The sequence below is a fragment of the Aphis gossypii genome, chromosome 2 (genome assembly GCF_020184175.1).
Source record: "Aphis gossypii isolate Hap1 chromosome 2, ASM2018417v2, whole genome shotgun sequence".
NCBI lineage: Eukaryota > Metazoa > Arthropoda > Insecta > Hemiptera > Aphididae > Aphis > Aphis gossypii.
The window spans coordinates 30,765,460-30,784,587 of record NC_065531.1 but is presented as its reverse complement, the minus strand read 5'-3'; the positions used below and the strand labels follow the sequence as shown (position 1 = coordinate 30,784,587).

Genomic DNA, 19,128 nt, shown 5'->3' with positions numbered 1-19,128 from the left:
AATATATAATGACATCACATTTGTTAACATATAAAAATATAAGTGCAAATCTCAAAAAATATGGGTGTTTGGATGTTTAAGCACCAAACACTATTATACTCCTAATTTACCATACTATTCCCACTACATGTAAGAGAATCAGTCTTTTAATTTGGTCGAAATAGATCAAGAATAAATCTCGCTCACATTTAATATTTACATATATTTATTAATGAAATAAAATAAATTATAGATTTAAATTAAGTATAATTATAACCAATATGATAATATAGGTATTTATGTGAGTATCGCGAAACATCGAGTATTTATTGACTACTACTTATACGTAACGGTGGTATTAATATTAATATTACCACATAGACCAATACCACAGACATATTTGTCTATATGTCTATTGTCTATGCGTATTTACTATTTATATATATAATAATCATCAAGATGACGCACATTTTATAATACATAATATATATCGTATTTATAACACGTCGTCGTCTGTTGGTATAAGCACGCTTAATGTGTAACAGCAACCCCATACGACGATATAGATATCGTCATGACAAGCGTTCGCATCTGTTCTGTTTTCGACAACACCGCCACACATTTTATACGTCACCAGTTCACCACTCACCGTTGTAGTTGAATTCAGGGGGGTGATCATAGGGGGAAGGATATTACTATTAAGATGTCATATCCCCTCTCTGACTTATTTTTGTCTGTTATAATTTCTTATAATTTATTGTGAAAATAAAAATTCAATTATTCTCAATATTTTTTTTTTTAGATTTGTAGTTTTGTTATAATTTAAATTAATTAATAATGCAGGCACATATACTCTGTCCAGCGAGAGAACGCGCCGCAGACCGACCAAAATCGGTTTTTCTGCGCATCCCCAAACGTCTCCCTGCCATAGGAAAACCGGTTTCGATAGCAGGAAGGTGCAGGAGGATGCGCAGAATCGGCGCGTTCTCTCGCTGGACAGACTAAAGTGTAAATGGCAATTTAATTTTAATTTGAGATGATGTAAGTACTTCAATTGTCCAAATTATTGATTAAAAAATATGCAACTTGTCCCCCCTTACCTCATACTTGCTATTATTATTATAATTTATCGATTAAAAATAAATCCTTGAGTAACTAAAGTCTCGAAATAGGAAAATGGTATTAAGTAAAATAAAATTTAAACAAAAATCATTACAGCAACGCCATCTATAATCTTAAATAAGTAAGTATGAATTACTAGTTAGTAGTCAAAAATCTTCTCTACGTCTCTACCATAATTAAAAAATATAATATATCATTGCCTCTGCTCTCTATTCTTTAGTTAGTACTTAGTAGTATAGTCTAAAATTGTCTCTACTAAGTCTATAGTGTTAATTTCTTTTTAATTTGTCCAAGTTTAGTATTTATTTTACTGCTTTCTCCAACCTCAGTTAATGCAAATTTTGCGTAATATGCAGCCACCTCATACCTATTTTTTCTAATTAAATACCAGATTGTGGGATATTTAATACCAACTAAATGCGAAAATCTATTATTCCAACTCTCTGTGACAAAGCCTCAAAGGAGGTATACACTATACATTAGTACAATATACGTCAATAAGTAACATTTGAAGTTTTTATATCTTGTAGAGTATAGCCTATCGTTAAAATATTAGGAAACGTGATTTTTTTTTCCGGGGTTCGTCGTCGGGGATATTTATTTCGATTACCTACCTTGCCATCAGGTCCGGAATATTACCACGTGTTATTAATAACAAATTATCATCGTTATATTCCGTAATCCAAATTAAAATTAATATTAACGGTTATAATATAATTATTATGTCTGGTTTGGTATAAATAGGTAAGCATTAACATTTTGGGGCACTTAAAGCATTGAAAACTTCTGAAACCGTACAGTTTTGACACAATCATCTACAGTCTACACTCTACACGAACGGTGCCTAGACATCAGACGACATTTTGTGGCCTGTAGGTACCTACCTACAACATACAAGCATTCGTTTGTGATAAGGCGCGTAAATGTACAATGGCAAATAGCATAGATATTATATTATTATATATAATATTTTACATATATATATTATTAATTTTAAAGTTGGCTGATTATTATTATTATTACTATTTTTGTTATCAATTGCTACATATAGAGTAATAAGAAATACGTACCGTAATTAATTGCGGGTGAATAGAAACCGATAGGTGAATAGAAACAAAATTTCTAATAAGTTTCATTGACCAATAATTACAATCTAAGAATATCTATTATTGTTATTTGTTAATGTATTAAATTAGTTATGTTATAAAGAATCGAATTCAACTGAAAATGTTTTACTTCCATAATAATCGCCGATAAAAAAAATGATAAGAGCAAAATTTATTTTACCTCCAAAAATGTGTATCAACTACCTATCATGGTTCTCACGGACGATATGTGATAACTAAAATTTTTGTTTTTCAATTTTCGGTATGGATGTTGAAAATTAAGTAATGTAATTATCAATCCTGTTTAATAAATTGCTTATTTTTTATATTTTTTTTTAACTAAACAGTAAACATTTTGTTTTCCGGGTGAATAGAAACATGCTAAATGTATACATACCAGATTCCCGCGGCAATTCAAAATGTTGTTTTTTATATAATAAAGGCTGTAATTAAGTATGGTTAATATTCAATTTAAAAAAGTGGGTACCGCTCTGTTGAACATTAGGTGCCATGTGGATCACTATTATTTATATATATGAGTGTTAAATTTGAATACAATGATAGGTATCATTATATACATGGCCGTAACTTGGGAAATTTTTATGGGGGGGACAAACTTTATTTTATGTGTCGATATATCTATACTTTAAGATGCTTAGAGACTATAAATATACCCAATAAATACATTTTGTAAAATATCAAGGGGGGTAGTTGCTTCCTCTCTGGGGGGCCCAGTTTACGCCCATGATTGTACCTATATCTCAATATTTGTATATAGTTGTATATGAAAAACGATTCTGAACGAAGATTAGTCAGTCTAGGACTGATTAAATGATGAAAAAGGTGGTTTATATTTTATTGACCTGAATACCGCAAAATGAAATCCTGTACAAAATAATGCCAATTTAAATAATAACTGGTGTCTGTTTCAAGTTTTTACAACTAGTCATTTTTAAATTATATTATAGTAAATCGTTATTTTACGCGTGAATTTTGGATTTCGTAAAAATTTAAACTTAAGATAACATTTTTTTTAATTGGCCAACGCTCAACTTCTTTTAAACTTAGTATAAGCCAAACTTATGGAAAATCTTGTATTCTTGTATTCAATTTTCAACTATTAGCTACTTACCTTAACAAAATGTTTTATATATTTTTAACTACAAAATGATTTGCTAGTATTCATGATTTTGACGAATTTTGTCAATATTTAGACTTCAAACGTTAATAAAAAAAAAATTGTGCCAATGTATTTTTATAATGTTTTAATCACTTTAAGACTTTAGTAACTTTGTATTAAATTTTCAAGTATTTTGACCGAACTAAAAAATGTTTTTGAATATCTCAAATGCCTGTATATAATAGCCTTAAAATAAGTTAAATATTTAAATGGCGATCTAAACAACTGCAAGTGAAAGTTTAAAGTATCTACGATTTAATATACTTTTTGAATAATAACAAATATTTAAAATCGTTTGAGCGATTTCGTAAAAATTCTTTTTATTTAACTTTTTATTTTTTTTTTAACTAGAATAAGAATACATTTTTTTTTACATTCTGAACGAAGTAATGAATGTATTGATTTTACAATGATGTGTTTTCTTTTGTGTCTGTGTACATCATTCTTTGTGGAAATAATATTTCAATTTAAAACTTCAGGAGAAGTGTCCAATGGTAAAGTGAATATCCTTGGTGCATTATAGAAGTAAAAAGTATGATGTTTCCAGCAATTTATAAAAAAAATCGGGAAAACTATAAAAAGTGATAGATAATGGGAATTTTCACTCAAAACCAGTTCAAAAATCGATTTTTTTTCAAAATATTATGTCTTTTATTAAGCCATTTATAGACAACTGAAATTTTTGATTTTTGTATGTATATATATTTTTTGAAATTTCGATAAAAACATTTTAGGTGACCAAAAAAACTTGAAAATGTAATACTAGATTTTTATAAGTTTTTCTAACTGTATAGCTTTAAATCTTCTACCGGATTTATATATGATATTATACAGTATATCGAATATAATTATTATGAAAATTCAGGCTGTTTCTACTTTCTATTTAGTAGTAGTAGTGGCCAGTGGGATATTACGGTTTTAAATTGTTGTAAATTAGCGCAAATTTCACATAACCTCAAATAATACCATATAATATGCTACAACCACAGAACAACAGCAGCTCTGGATAATACTCACGTGTGTACAGTATAGATAAGTACTATCAATGAATCTGTGATTTTGAATTCTGTGTATTCAAATGCGAAGTATAAAATAATAAATATCAAATAATTTTAATACAAATAAGACATTTCTGACATTTCTTCAAACAAGACATATTTGTGGTAACTATTAACCTTTTAAAATATATTGTTAATGATGTTATGGGAGAGTACGCATTGTACTATTGTTAATAATTTCGATTTGTTTTATTAGATTTTTGTCCAATAGCCATGGACGATTGGAAGTCACTAAACATCCGAACAGAAATATTGAACGCTCTCAAATTAAAAAACTTTACAAAACCCACGAAGATTCAATCGGAATCGATTCCCCCAGCTATTGATGATCAAAGAGATATACTTGGTGCAGCTGAAACTGGAAGTGGTAAGACACTAGCTTTTGCAATACCCATTTTAAATGGCATACTCAATGCAAGATCTACGGAATCGGAATCAGATGCTTCAGATTCCGATTCAGAGTCAGAAAATGGTACAGGCTCTGAACTTGATAGTGAACCAGAAGTCTTAGAAGAACTCGATGAAAATGGGCTAGGTTGTGTAGCAGTTGTAAATTTGCCTCCAGATAATTATATTAGAACAAATAAAAAATTATGGGCAGTCATACTTGTACCTACCCGTGAGCTAGCCATGCAAGTAAAAAATCATATTGAAGATGTAGCCAAGTTCACAAATATTAGTATTGCCGCTATTGTTGGTGGATTATCAAGTGAAAAACAAGAAAGAATTTTAAAGAAAGGTCCAGAAATTGTTGTTGCTACTCCAGGACGTCTGTGGGAATTGGTTCAAAGAAATGAGCCACATTTAATGCAGTTGAATAAAGTCAAGTATTTTGTGATTGATGAAGCAGATCGTATGGTTGAGACTGCACATTTTCCTGAATTACATCTTATGCTTGAAAAAATCAATTTAAAAAAGAATAATAAACGACAGAATTTTGTGTTCTCTGCAACACTTACTATGGTGCATAAAGCTCCATACAGAGTAAACATTAAGAATAAGAAAAAAATTAAAAAAAATTTAACACCTGAAGATAAATTGAAAAGTTTAATTCAGTTAATTGGTATGAAGAATCCACATGTTGTAAATTTAACAACTGTAAATTGTGTTACTAGCACAGTGAAAGAAATGCAAATATTTTGCTCAGTTAAAGAAAAAGATGGTTACTTGTATTACTTTTTGAAACAAAATCCTGGTAGAAGTTTAGTGTTTTGCAATAGTATAAGTTGTGTGAAAAGACTCGCTAGTGTCTTAAGTATTCTTAAATTAAATCCATTACCTATACATTCAAATATGATTCAGAAACAAAGGCTTAAAAATTTAGACAAATTTCGAGCTAATGATCATGGCTTATTACTTGCCACTGACGTGGCTGCAAGAGGTCTTGACATTATTGGTGTTAATCATGTGATACATTATGACGTCCCAAGAACAGCTGAAATATACATCCATCGCAGTGGCCGTACAGCAAGAGCATCAAATATTGGGTTGTCACTTTTAATTTGTACTCCGGAAAAGAAGAATGTTTACCTTAACGTTTTGAGGACCATGAAAAGAGAAAAAGAATTACCAAGGTTTGAAGTACAGCTGCGGACATTACAAACTTTCCTTGCATGTGTTAAGCTGGCCCAGGAAATTACTACATTAGAAGAAAAGGCAAAGAAAGAAACAGCATCCACTAATTGGTTCAATAAAGCTGCTGAAGAGATGGAAATAATTTTGGATGAAGATGAATTACCAAGAGGAATGGGTACTAGTGATTTAAAAAAACATAAAAAACTTGTCAATTCTAAACGTAAACAATTAGAAATGTTTTTATCTACAATAAAATGATTTCTTGTTCACACGTTTGAAGTTTGATGATTATTATTTAAAATGTATTAAGATAATTTCTAAATACTATGCAATAATTATTAATACATTTTAATATTTTATTTTAGTGAATGCATATTTTTTTTAAAGTTGAAGAATTGGTACCTATGAACATTAATTATATATACTAATATTTGTAATGTTATGAAGCATTATATTTTTAGGTAGGTACTTATCATAGTCATTATAAAATTTCTAAGGATTAGATTTCTATGGGTATGTATTGATTCTAAATTAATTTATAAATCATAATACACACCAACAAGTAAAATATGTACTTAAAAAATCATACCAACATTTATTTTCTTTATGTCCCACTTTGTAACATGTTTCATATTTTCACGATTACGACTCTGGTTTAGTTCAAACCAAAGGCACATATTATATACTTTATTAAGAAGAATATTTGCTGTGCATTGACTGGATAGATTTTTAATATTTACTTGTTTTAATTTAAAATAATTTTAATTATTTTTATCCATTAATAACTTATTAAAAATGTAAATATTAAAAATCTATCTTGTCCATCCACAGAAAATATTCTTCTTTATGAAATATTTAAAAGGTGTCTTTGTCCTAAACTGAACCAGAAAGTCATGGAAATATGGAATATCTTTCAATCTTTGTTCCTATATTATGTGGAAGATAGACAGAGAAAACAAATATTAGTGTGGCGACCTTTTAACGACATCTCCTTTTGGAATTTTTAATCTCATTATTGTTTATAATCCGTAATAAGCATAATATTAGTAATAACTTATAATATTGAAATGCAATTATTATAAAAAACCGCTCTATACTTTTGCTATACATAGTGTTTATATTGTAGCTCTATAGTATATACCAGGGGTGGCCACATCAAGGTTCGCGATCATCTTGCGACTCTTAAATCAATTTATAAAAGCTTATAAAATATTTGATCAATTTTATTAATAATAATTATTAAAAAAATAACTATTTGGAATAGAAACTAGAAATAAAGGATTTAAAAAATGAAACTACAAAATGGTAAACAATAAATTAGACTTACTATTTTACGAATATCTTAATTATTATTTATATTTAGAGTAGGTATGAATACCAGCATTTAAAAATAGTATGGACTTAAATGAAGTATAATATATTAATTATTAAGTACAAAAACATCTATCAATTTTACTTATATTAAATCTTATTTTACTAATGTATATGTTCCCGGTCAAAGGTATATTCATTTACACTAAATTATATTAATTATGATTTATGAAATATAGTTTTGTTGATCTACGCGACTACACATCAATGCAGACAAATTGCCTGTACATTGCGCCGGATAAGCTAGGAAGTCAGATAACGCCTTACACAATATTATTTTTATGTACTACAATTTATAATACAAATTATTGTTGTTTGATGTGGGAGTGAACTTACCCGACGGGTGATCTCTGAATAATGAAAGCTTAATAAATATGTGAGGTTGTGTACAAATTACACATTTAAGGTTAACTATCCTAATACAAATTGAAGTTGTTGTAATGAATATGTGTAATCCATAAGGTGGCCAAAAAGTAAAAACACACAATTGAACACAACTAATACAATGTTGTTGGTCTGGAACGAAAACGTTAGCTTACCACTTAATCCGTTTATTGATTATTTAGTTAACAGTTATGAGCAATGAGCTAATGTTGAGTGCTGCCTAACTGGATGATACCTAAATTAGCGTACAACAAAAACACAATAACGCATGTTATTGGTAACTTGTAAGCACTTGAAACAATTAACATCGAACAGATAAATTTTAATAATTTGACAAATGGTGAAGAGATTGTCTTTTTGATCTTGCGATATTAACTTAATGACGGATTTTGCTGCAACGAGGTGCATTTTAAGTTGTACCACCAAGATATTTCATGACACAAGCTAACCAAAATGTTACAAATCTTCACAATTTTTCGAACAGTTAGAACCCACAATTTCTTTGACTTTTGTCCTATGAGCATTATCTGTTAATGTCGATGGATAACTGGAACATGAGTCATTAACTGACTCCGGACCGTCTTTAAGATGTTTAAACCAGTTTCAACACAGAGTACATCCTAAACACTGATCACCATAAGCATTTTGCATCATTTGTTAAGTTTCAGTAAAAGATTTATTGAGTTTAAAATCAAATTGTACATTAATTCGTCATCCGTAAATATTAGTCATCATAAAATCACACAATAAACAGGCCTACATTAAATGATTAGAGATCGATAAACATTTTTGATTTATTTGAAAATATAGGAATTGTTCCTATTTCATTTCAATCTAATAACATTTACAATACTTAAATTTATTTATTTTTAGAAATGATAGTTCAAGAACTTCAACTTTTTTAATAGGGTTTTTTTCGAATGTTCCTAACATATTAGTCACAGATACATAAAATCATCTTATTTAATCTTTTATAAGATAAAGATTCAGATTATTTCTACAATGGCACTATAATGCAGTGGTCCTCAACCTTCATATAGAACTTAAATCTAAATAAATGACAACACACTTACATTAATTGATGGATTTTGGAAAAAATATTTAATACAAATTATTAAATTAAATTTACATTATATGGAGAAAAAAATGAATAGTAATAAAATAAAATAAAGCAATATTTTTGGGCTGTATATCATGTTACAATTCAACAACATACAAGTTAAGAACCAAAACTGTAAAGTAAATTTATTTATTTTAAAACTTTTTGTGAAATATTAATAAAACATTAATTTTTTAAAACAAGAACATGAGTTTCTAATGTTTCTATTTACTTTTTTCATTATCTATAAATATTTTACAATACAATTATAAGTTTATACTTTAAATTATAAAAAGCTTAATACTAATTAATAGTTGGCAGAAAATTGCACATAACTTTATATTACTAACATAAAGACTATTAAAAACATACAGATTATTAATTTTATGATGAATGTATAAAACAATTATACTTCACAAATATTTAAAAGGAAACAATAGTCACATTATATTTGTCTTACAAAAATTAGTTATGGACAACAGATATATGACTAATTATTTGAATAATTGCAAAAGATTCTATGTGGTGATAACATTTCATTATTAAGAAAATTTTTATTTGGATTCTGAATCACCAATAGATTTTTCATTATCGGAGTCATCTATATTTTTATTAGCTGATATGACAGTGTCCAATGAAGCCCAATCAAATTCATTTTTCATTTCCTCATCTTGTTGAATATTTAGACTTGATAAATCATCACCATTGTCTGAAGTTTCATTTTTATCTTCATTTCCAACACCCTGGAAGTGCAATTAATAGTAGGATCAATGAGTATTGGAAATGATAAAATATTTTATATTTTGTTTTTAAATGTTATACTTTGTTAGAAGAATCACTGTCTGATTTCGTTTCATCCGTACATTCCTTGCTAACCACTTCGGTAGTCTTTTCTTGAGCTTTATTTTTTTCACAATGTTGCACATATCGTTGTAAATGTACACGATTTCGGCAATGTAAGCTCAACTGTTGTTCAACATCATCATGTGGAGGTAAATTGAATTTGCACAATTCACAGTAATATACTTCAACTTTTTTACAAAATTCTTTACCTACAGAAAAAAATACAAAAGTATTTTACATTGATTCAGTAAAAATAAAATTTACATTACTTTGAGAAAGTATTGAATGTATAAGAAAACTTAAAATAATAATTTTTAAACACATTAAATAAATCCCTTTAAGTTGTAGTATGAATTAAAATCTGAATTCCTATTCATTCATATTTATATTTAGTTGTAGAAATATTAGTAACTTAAACATAAAAAAAAAATTTAAAGATTTGAACTTACCTAGACTAATTTCTTTTTTAGATTTAGATTTCTTTTTTATGTCATCTTTACTATCTTGAGCATTTTCACCTTCTTCTGATCCCTCGTCTAAAAATAAAAATTATGATTAAATTTTAAATTGTTTTTATTTTTATAGGTTTATGACTAACCATCACCAGATCCAACTGAGTCCAAAACCATAAAATTGTCCATATCCACATCACCATCAGCTTCATCTGCACTCGGAACAGCAGCCATTCGTTTAGTTCTGCGATCATAAATATCAACTTTCTGGAACAATGAAGAAATTATTACATGATAAATAATATATAATAATAATTGGACAAATTTTATAATATTCAAATTTAATCATTACCTTTAAATGGTTAGTGCTACACAAGTGATGTTCATAACGCATTGGCGAAGCAAACATCAAATGGCAAACATTACAAGCTGGTTGAAGAAATTGTTTAATTTTCTGAAAATCAAAAAATGGGTTTTTCTAAGTAATGAATGTTATGATTCATGATACACATTTTAACAAATTAACACTTACTTTGTGCAAAACACTACTAAAGTGATCACTTTTTGGTTGTTTGAAATTCAATTGACATAATTTGCAATAGTTAATATCAGTTTTTGGATCTTCTTCTGTTGCTTTGTCATCAATTTCCTTTTGTTCCTTGCGCTGATCCTGACGAAACATGAATAATTCATGTTTACGTTTACGGGCTAATTGAGACATTGCTGTGCGATGACGTATTTTCAGTAAATGTATCTCATATTCCTAAAATATACACAAGTTAAAATATTATGCTTTATACAATATGTAATGTGACTTATATTAAAAAATGTCTACTTACTCTAAAAGTCTTGCAGGTTACTTCGCAATGTGGACACAATAGTTTAATAAATGGTTCTCCTCTAGAATCTAACAAATTGTTATCACTTTTCCGAGGCTGTATGGAAAATAGATTAAGCATTAATAAAATATTAATACATCAAAAATATTTGATGATTCATTTATAAATTACTTACAGAAGTTTTATCTCCAGAACCAGATTTGGGTACTTCGCCATTTAGTTTTTGTTTTTTCACTTTTTTCTTAACAATTTTCATTACTTTTTTAATAACTTTCTTTTTCTTTTTGGGCGATTTATCTTTTTTTTCAGCATCATCCTCATGTCTTTCTCCGTCATCTTCATCATCATTAGCTGATTCTTCTTCCTCTACTTCTTCTTCAACTTCCTCTTCTACTTCTTCTTCATCCAATGATGGAGACCTTACACGTTCACGAAGTTGCTAAAATATGTACAAAATTGTAAATAAAAGAAGATACTATCTTTTTTTGTTATATATACATACCCGAGTTTTTTCTCTAAATTCTGCAATTTTTCTTGCACGATAATCATCATGATCTCGCATACTAGTTCTGTTAAAAAATATTAAAATAATTATGATAGCTAAATATAAAATAAAAGTTATCAGTATAAATCATTTGCTTAAAGAATCTATGACTTATTGATATATTTTGATTACAGCTGCTTGACCTATAGTAATAAATAATAACATTCAATTAATATTAATATTCACTTTACCCCATTTGAAATAAGAACATACTGAAATAACAGAGATCATAATTTTGAATATTTTTTCATCACAAATACCTATAAAATTAAGTAGCTGGATTGTAATAAATAATAAGCAATACACTGATCATTGTTTGAATGCGTTTTTATTTTACACCAAATATTATGCAGTAATTATTTTCAAAATAAACTTTAAAAATAAAACTAACCTAATACATTTCTTAAATTATTTTTATACCTTTGACAAGATATTTTTATTAAATTATTTATTATGTTTACAAAGTGATCCATTTAAGTATCAACAATAATTATTTTAAAAAGTTATTCCTTTTTAAATAACTATTTTACATTATCATTATTTAGTATTTACATATTCTAAAGCAGAATATACTTAGAACTTTGATATTAAAAATTGAATTTCAAATAAGTTGTTAATTAGTTGTAAGTATAGTTAATGATTATTTTAATATGAATGGAGTAGATCAACATTATGGAATGCACTCCAACTACTATTCTATTCATGTAAACTTTAAATACATAGTAATAATTATTTGTTCAGACTTCAATTTATAAGTATCAAGATGCTTAAAAATCAACATTTTAATTTGTCTTTTAATAATAATGAAATAAAATTTTCAAAAAAAATGAGGTTAGACTAAGAGATTAGTCTATTATGTACACAATATTTAGAAGTCATATATAATATTAAAATAAAAAAAAAATAAGAGAATATTTTTAATTTTATAAAACCACTGGAACTAAATGTAAACGTAAGTCAAAAAATCTAATCCCAAAATACGCCATAAAAATTGTAGTTGTATACTTGTATATCAGTATACAGACATGGTTGTTGACGTTGAATTTCAAATGAACGAAACAAGACAGTAGGTTTCGTTTCAGCATATCAGCTAATGATTATGAAGACAGAAATTTCAAAATTATCTTTTATCACTAATACCATAATTTTTTGGTGCTATTATTTCAATGCATATTCAGTGTACATACAATATATATATATATTTTTTTTTGTCATAAAATATTAATTGATTATGATAGGGTAGTTTCAAAATTAATATTTATATAATTGTAAAATTCGTTGCTAATAATAATAGCTATGGCATTATTATTTCATCTGAAATACATCCATAAATTACGTCTTCAATTGAGTTTGTTTCTTTAATTCATAGAGTATAACTCAATATAAACACATTATTTATAGGAAACATTATATTGTATATGGACAAATGTTGTTGATATTTAATAATGGCATCTCAATGAATAATTTATTGTATATATGTATTTCATCTTTAATATTCCAAATTTAATTCAATAGTGTATTCAAAAACTTCCTTGTAAAATATTATCCATTGTACATGCATAAGTGAACATAATAATCTTTAATGAATTTTATTCAGAAATTTGACCATCAATAATTGTATTTTATATTTTCTGAACACCAACAATTACTTTAAAGTAATTTGTATGATTATTCAACAATATTTGTTTTATACTTTTTTTCATTCTGCCCAATGGCTTATTAAATAAATTTCATGTTGGTTTTTTTAATTTTTATATATATGTATATTATTTACTTAGATATGATATGTATTCATCATCTTTTGTAACGCTTCATTATAAACATGACAGTCGCCATTTAATTACCTTTTGACTGTATGTATCCTTCTATTGGCCATATCATATCCTTTACGAATGGGATTTGTGCGCCAAGCTGGTGCAGGTTCAAGTCGTTTGCGTTTGATAAGTCCTGCACTACCTCCAAATGATCCTCTATAAGACACACTTGCAGAAGATCTACCCCTCATACCAGGTCTTTCAGCAACACGGAATCCCCTAGAACCCCTGCCTCTGTTAGATGGGCCAGAATATCTTGGGGATGGTGGTGAAGAGCGATCATCATCAGGAGGTAATGGCTTACGGAAATCTGAGCCATAGTCACGTGAACTCTCACGGCCTCTGTAACTGCTACTTCCTCCATAGTTATTATCAGGAGCATAGGATGATCTGCTACTACGTTCTTCTACATAACTGCTGCTACCACCACCACCACCACCACCACCACTACTATAACGGCCAAAGTCGTCACCGGAACTTGAATATCCACCCATGTCTGAGTCTCTGTGACTTCTTCCACCCTGCGTGCAATTTTCAATCAATGTGTCAATCTTATCTTTTTATTTTACATATTTATATTATATTTATACATATATATTATATAGATGTCTGTAACAACATATCAAATATCATTTCAAAATACATCATCAATAATAAAAATAATAAGAAGAATTAAAATAAGAATTTTATTAAAAGTATTTAAATATGAACCCTTTAATAATTGTTTACTGATATTAAAATCATCATCTTGCAAGACAAATTGATATTGAGATACTGGGCAGTCTTCGATTCAGTTTATTTATTTGAAGTAGCAACATAAGTATTTGTGTAGATCCAATGCAACATGTAATATTAGCAGTATTCCAAATAATTCAAAAAATTATCTTACATTATTTATTCTGCGTCTATAGCATTTTTAAAAATTGTAACAAAATATTGCTGTATAAGTAAGTATTAAATAATTTACTGGTTTACTAATATTCTTAAACAAGAACCCATAATATTAAAATAGTTGTCACAGAAAGACGAAGTTGTTTTGGTTGAAAATACTTGGAGTGCCATAAATGAAATATGTAAGAAACCACAATTGTTTTTATTCCAGGTTAGATATTTTTCTCTTTTAATTCCTACAAGGGACTTTAAAAATACATATATTTATTTCATTTTATCTTTAAAATGTTATATTCATGTATATATTACCTAACCCACATACTGCAAATACTACATTAAAATAATGCACATAGAATTTACTACTATTGTTAAGATTTTCAAAATGATATTGAGTACTAAAATAAATAAGTACAATCATTAATCCCTGTATAATAAACTTATTATTATTTATACTTTTAAATTACACTTAATATGTTTTACTCCATTAAAACAAATAATAGAAATAAATTTACTAAAAAAAAACGTTTAAGTGACAACCAAGATATTGTAAATTGAAATCACGAATAGATAGTTATTCTCGAGATTATTCTATATTATCAAACATACCTCTTTGTACCGCCTATAGTCATCATTATGACTATTTGAATATCGTTCGTTATTACCTAAAATTAAAAATATTAATAGTATTAATATTAAGTACCTATATACATAAAATAATAATATAATCTGAATAAATTAATTGCATGTAAAAATTAAGAAATACACTAAGTAAAATTAAATAGTAATTAATTAATGACAATATTTTGCTTAAAATCCTCAATACTTATGTTCTATGATATTGTTATAGCTAGAACCCGAATTTATATGCACTAAAATACATCAAAATATGCAGTTAAAAATCATTAAAATATACAGTAAAATCATTATAATGGTATTACCTCAACTATTTCTAATGTAAGTATAATATGTTACATATAATATGTGTATTTAGAAAGCTAAAACTGTGTGTCGCTAATTCCGCGTCCTAGTGATCAACATTTTTTCACAACAGCACATTTATTGAAATATAAAACAATTAATATGGGTACTTGTGCGTTATCGCGACTATATACCACATATTATGGGTTATAGCAACGCTATGTCCCACTCTAATCTTGCATTTTGCAAGTGAATTCTATTAGGGATAATTTGGGGCCAGTGTTGTCACTCACTCGCTTGGACATTCAAAAGTAATAATTTGCTATGCAACACCACCTAAGATAGGTCACAGGGTTAAAAAATGATACCCATAGCCTATAATTTTGCTAACAACATGTGTTTGACATCAAGGTAGATGTGATAATGCACAAGTACCCAAATATGCAAACTAAAAATTAAGCAGTGAATTCTAATTAGTATGATTCATGAAGATAATTAACGAAAATATAAAAAGTGAAAAGGAAAAAAATATGCAAAAACATATAAATCCGGACTCTAGTTATACCTTATAATACATGATTCATTAAGCTATATAAAATGACTACCATTTATTTTACCAAAATAAAAATATAGTTATATTAATAATAAAAAAGGAATTTTAAGTCTACAATGAAGGAAAGTAGATGATATTATTTTATAACATTTGTGCTAATAACTTATGATGTAATTCTTACCAGAATAGCGATTTCTCGATTCATAATTAGAGTCTCCTTGAGATGACCAGTTAGATCCACTGTTGCGATTCATGCTGCTATAACCACCGGTTGATGGTGAATTACCGGACCAAGATCCACTATTTCCTCGAATGCCTCCCCGAGATCCACGAAATGAACTATTACCACGGCTTCTGTAACTGTCGTTGTAGTTATTTCCGCCACGACTTCCTCTTGGACTGCCATAATTTGAATTATAAGAAGTCCCACGATTTCCTCCTCTCGTGTTACCAAAACCACCACGACTAAACACAAAAACAAATTTAATTAAACAATCCAATGTAAGTGCTGTTTTAGGTAATTAATTAATAGATAACGACCTCAAAGCACACGGAGGAATGTTTAGGTACTCAAAATACTTCGATTTGTCGACTGACACACAGGGAAATAACAAATAACAAATAACAACAACAACAACAACAATTTATTATACCCTATTCATTCAAAAGATTGCAGTTTGTTTACTGTCCATAGTTACCTAGATCTGTAAGCCATTGTGTCGATCACCAATGCGCGCGCGGGTGACGGAGGTGTGAAAATTTCGATATGAAGCTTCAAAATTCAGGTACGCGTTACTGAACACGAACTTACAATAATATTCTACAATTCTGAATAAACATTTGCAAAATGGCCTCGAATATCAACGGCACACAAATTATAATTTACAAACTGTATCTCTGCCACCACCCCATTCCACGATAAGCTGGTATAGTAGCGGTGATACGTGTTTGTCCTTGGAGGAAAAATCGATAAGTAATCCGTGAACGGGAAAGCGCGGTATTTCTGTGTGCTCTACAGATATAAAAAAAAAAATATTTGTATACTTCATAAAAGTATCTATAGTGTGTTTAATGCATACTGATCATCCAGTGACGGATAATTAAAGAGCCTCATACAGTCATACATGATGCATGATCAATTTTGAATTGTATCCATAGAGCTTAAACCTTAAAAGGTCTTCGATTGTATCATTAATTATTCGTCAATAAATTTGACTAATGTTTTGACAAGGTCAATAATATTATATATTGATACATCAATAAAATAGTAAAATTGATCATGTGTTGGGCCTTTAGAATAGAATTTATCCGAGTCCGTGGCTATAGTTTATAAGTCTTAGGTACTAGTTTACAATTATACGAGTGGTCTTTTGTTTTTAAAACAAATCCATATTGTGGGTGCGCATTTTTCACAAAATAAGTAATAACAAAACACTCAGCTAAAGCACTGCAGAGTCTATTTGTTTTTGTAATACGGAAATTAATTATGGATAGTATTATAATAGTGATTGATTATAAAGTAAGTATGATATTATAAAGCAGAAGACAGCAGCTGCTTATAGGTACCTATATGTAGCTGTGTAATATCTATCATAACATTCATAACTATTTTGTGGAATTGTGGCTACATTAAACTCAATTTTTTTACCGTAGCTCCTTTATAAATAGCAAATAGAAATTACAGTTGTATACCTAATACCTACACATAATTTTGCACACATAGAAAAAATTAAAAACGCTGAGAACTTTTACTATTTCAGCAAGAAAAAAATGTATATTAACATACCTAGTTATTATTAAAAATTTTAATAAATACATTAATAGTTTGATTGTAGATTTTATGTATAAATAAATTAATAATTACATTAGTTATAATCGTTATAGAATAGAATTATAAAATAGTCTATTCTATTGCAAAGTATAATCAATGGAATATAATAGCTATATTATCACGCACGCAGCTAATAATTTAATATACCTACATTTTATAATCAAAATAAAAAATCAAAGGAAAAAGATTTCGAGAAAACATGGAATACCTACATATACTAACTAACTATCTATTTCATATTTTCATTACGTACTACTTCGCCTGGGGGTTTTAAAACTGTCCATAGTGTATCAATAGGTAATAGGTATTTTTTTTTAATGTCACCAAACTAATAGTAATCGCGATCACTAAGTATATCGAGATCATGCAATTTGATTTTAAGTTTTGAGTAAATGCTTATTTCATCTTTAAAATATATTACCCAGTTTATTTTCACTATACAAAGTGACTGTGACTAATAACTGGTATGCAAATTAAACAGTAAACAGTGTCCGCGTATAGTACCTACATATTACAGCTGTGTTACATGCACTATTTTCTTGTAATTTTTCATAGTAAGTACACACTTTGTAGTATAGCACCTGTTTAACTTGCTTAAATAAAAAATACTGTAATTGTTAAATTATTAAGAGCAAAGTAGGTCATAGGAAAACATTTTTCATGCATTAGTATATTACGTAAGAGTCAGATATAAATTAAATCACCTTTATTGCTTATTAATTACATTTATTTTTTTTTTTTTTTGTTTGTTTGTTTATTTATTTATAGGTATTAGGTATACTATAACTCAAAATGTTATGATGCATTGTACTCAGTGGCGTAGCTAGACAATTTTTCTTGAGTATAGGCCCGATATTTTTATGGAATAAGGATTATCAATGAATATTTTTAATAAATAAAAAACATGATATAAAACATTCATTTTTGAAGAAAAGTGGGTAGGTCCGGGCCTACATGCCTGGCTACATCACTGATTATACTAGGTACGCGTAGAAAGTACTGCAGACATTATTTACAGTTGTACTGCATAAGGCATAAATATTTTTTTTACATACCTACCTACTTAACATATTATATTGCTTAGTATAAAACACCTAAACATATTGTATAAGATTTATTAAATTTTCAATTATTGCAGTATTTTGTTGTTAATTAAAATAGTTAATTTTGTGTTTTGTCATTAAGTAGGTACAATCTTATTACTCATATTTATTCTTCTTCATACCACCTTCCAACTTCCAAGTTAAAAAAATTACTCCATTTAGATTCTGATCGGAGCAATGAATGTATGGCATATTTTAAACTACTTTTTAATGAGTATAAATTAAAGGAAATACCTATTGAATACTAACATTATTGAAAAAAATAAGATTATCTGAAAAATACCAGTAGACAGTAGGTATAGATACCTACCACGTATAATTTTTTGAAGATTTATTATTTTTATTAGGTACATTTCAAAAAGTTGTGTCCTACGAGTTAAAAAAATAAAATTTTAACCCTATGTATACAATATATAGGTTAATTTTAAGATTTTTTTTGTTTCTTAAGGCATACCTAATTTTAAGA

The 19,128-nt window shown here is 28.0% G+C and overlaps 2 protein-coding genes across 2 annotated transcripts; one reads left to right on the top strand and one right to left on the bottom strand.

Annotated features, from left to right (window-relative positions):
- The first annotated feature begins 4,382 nt into the window (after positions 1-4,382).
- Positions 4,383-6,291, top strand: LOC114127370 (ATP-dependent RNA helicase DDX24). The gene is made up of 2 exons (XM_027991593.2): positions 4,383-4,550; positions 4,642-6,291. The coding sequence occupies exon 2, from the start codon at positions 4,659-4,661 to the stop codon at positions 6,276-6,278; it is 1,620 nt and encodes a 539-aa protein (XP_027847394.1). The 5' UTR covers positions 4,383-4,550; positions 4,642-4,658; the 3' UTR covers positions 6,279-6,291.
- A 2,708-nt stretch (positions 6,292-8,999) lies between these two features.
- Positions 9,000-16,645, bottom strand: LOC114127335 (zinc finger protein on ecdysone puffs-like). Its single transcript, XM_027991539.2, has 13 exons — positions 16,427-16,645; positions 15,910-16,193; positions 14,864-14,919; positions 13,397-13,887; positions 11,511-11,577; positions 11,184-11,447; positions 11,009-11,104; positions 10,702-10,932; positions 10,522-10,623; positions 10,316-10,436; positions 10,167-10,253; positions 9,697-9,926; positions 9,000-9,617 (listed from the first exon to the last, which is right to left on the bottom strand). The coding sequence occupies exons 1-13, from the start codon at positions 16,441-16,443 to the stop codon at positions 9,429-9,431; spliced, it is 2,235 nt and encodes a 744-aa protein (XP_027847340.2). The 5' UTR covers positions 16,444-16,645; the 3' UTR covers positions 9,000-9,428.
- Between the last annotated feature and the right edge of the window lie 2,483 nt (positions 16,646-19,128).

What these genes read in the sequence shown, in the direction of transcription:
- LOC114127370 (XM_027991593.2), top strand. Translation starts at nt 4,659, where the DNA reads ATGGACGATTGGAAGTCACTAAACATCCGAACAGAAATATTGAACGCT.
- LOC114127335 (XM_027991539.2), bottom strand. An exon ending in ATCGAGAAATCGCTATTCTG is followed by an intron (nt 14,920 to 15,909) that starts GTAAGAATTACA and finishes TTTTAATTTTAG; the next exon opens with GTAATAACGAACGATATTCA. An exon ending in TAACCTGCAAGACTTTTAGA is followed by an intron (nt 10,933 to 11,008) that starts GTAAGTAGACAT and finishes TGTATATTTTAG; the next exon opens with GAATATGAGATACATTTACT.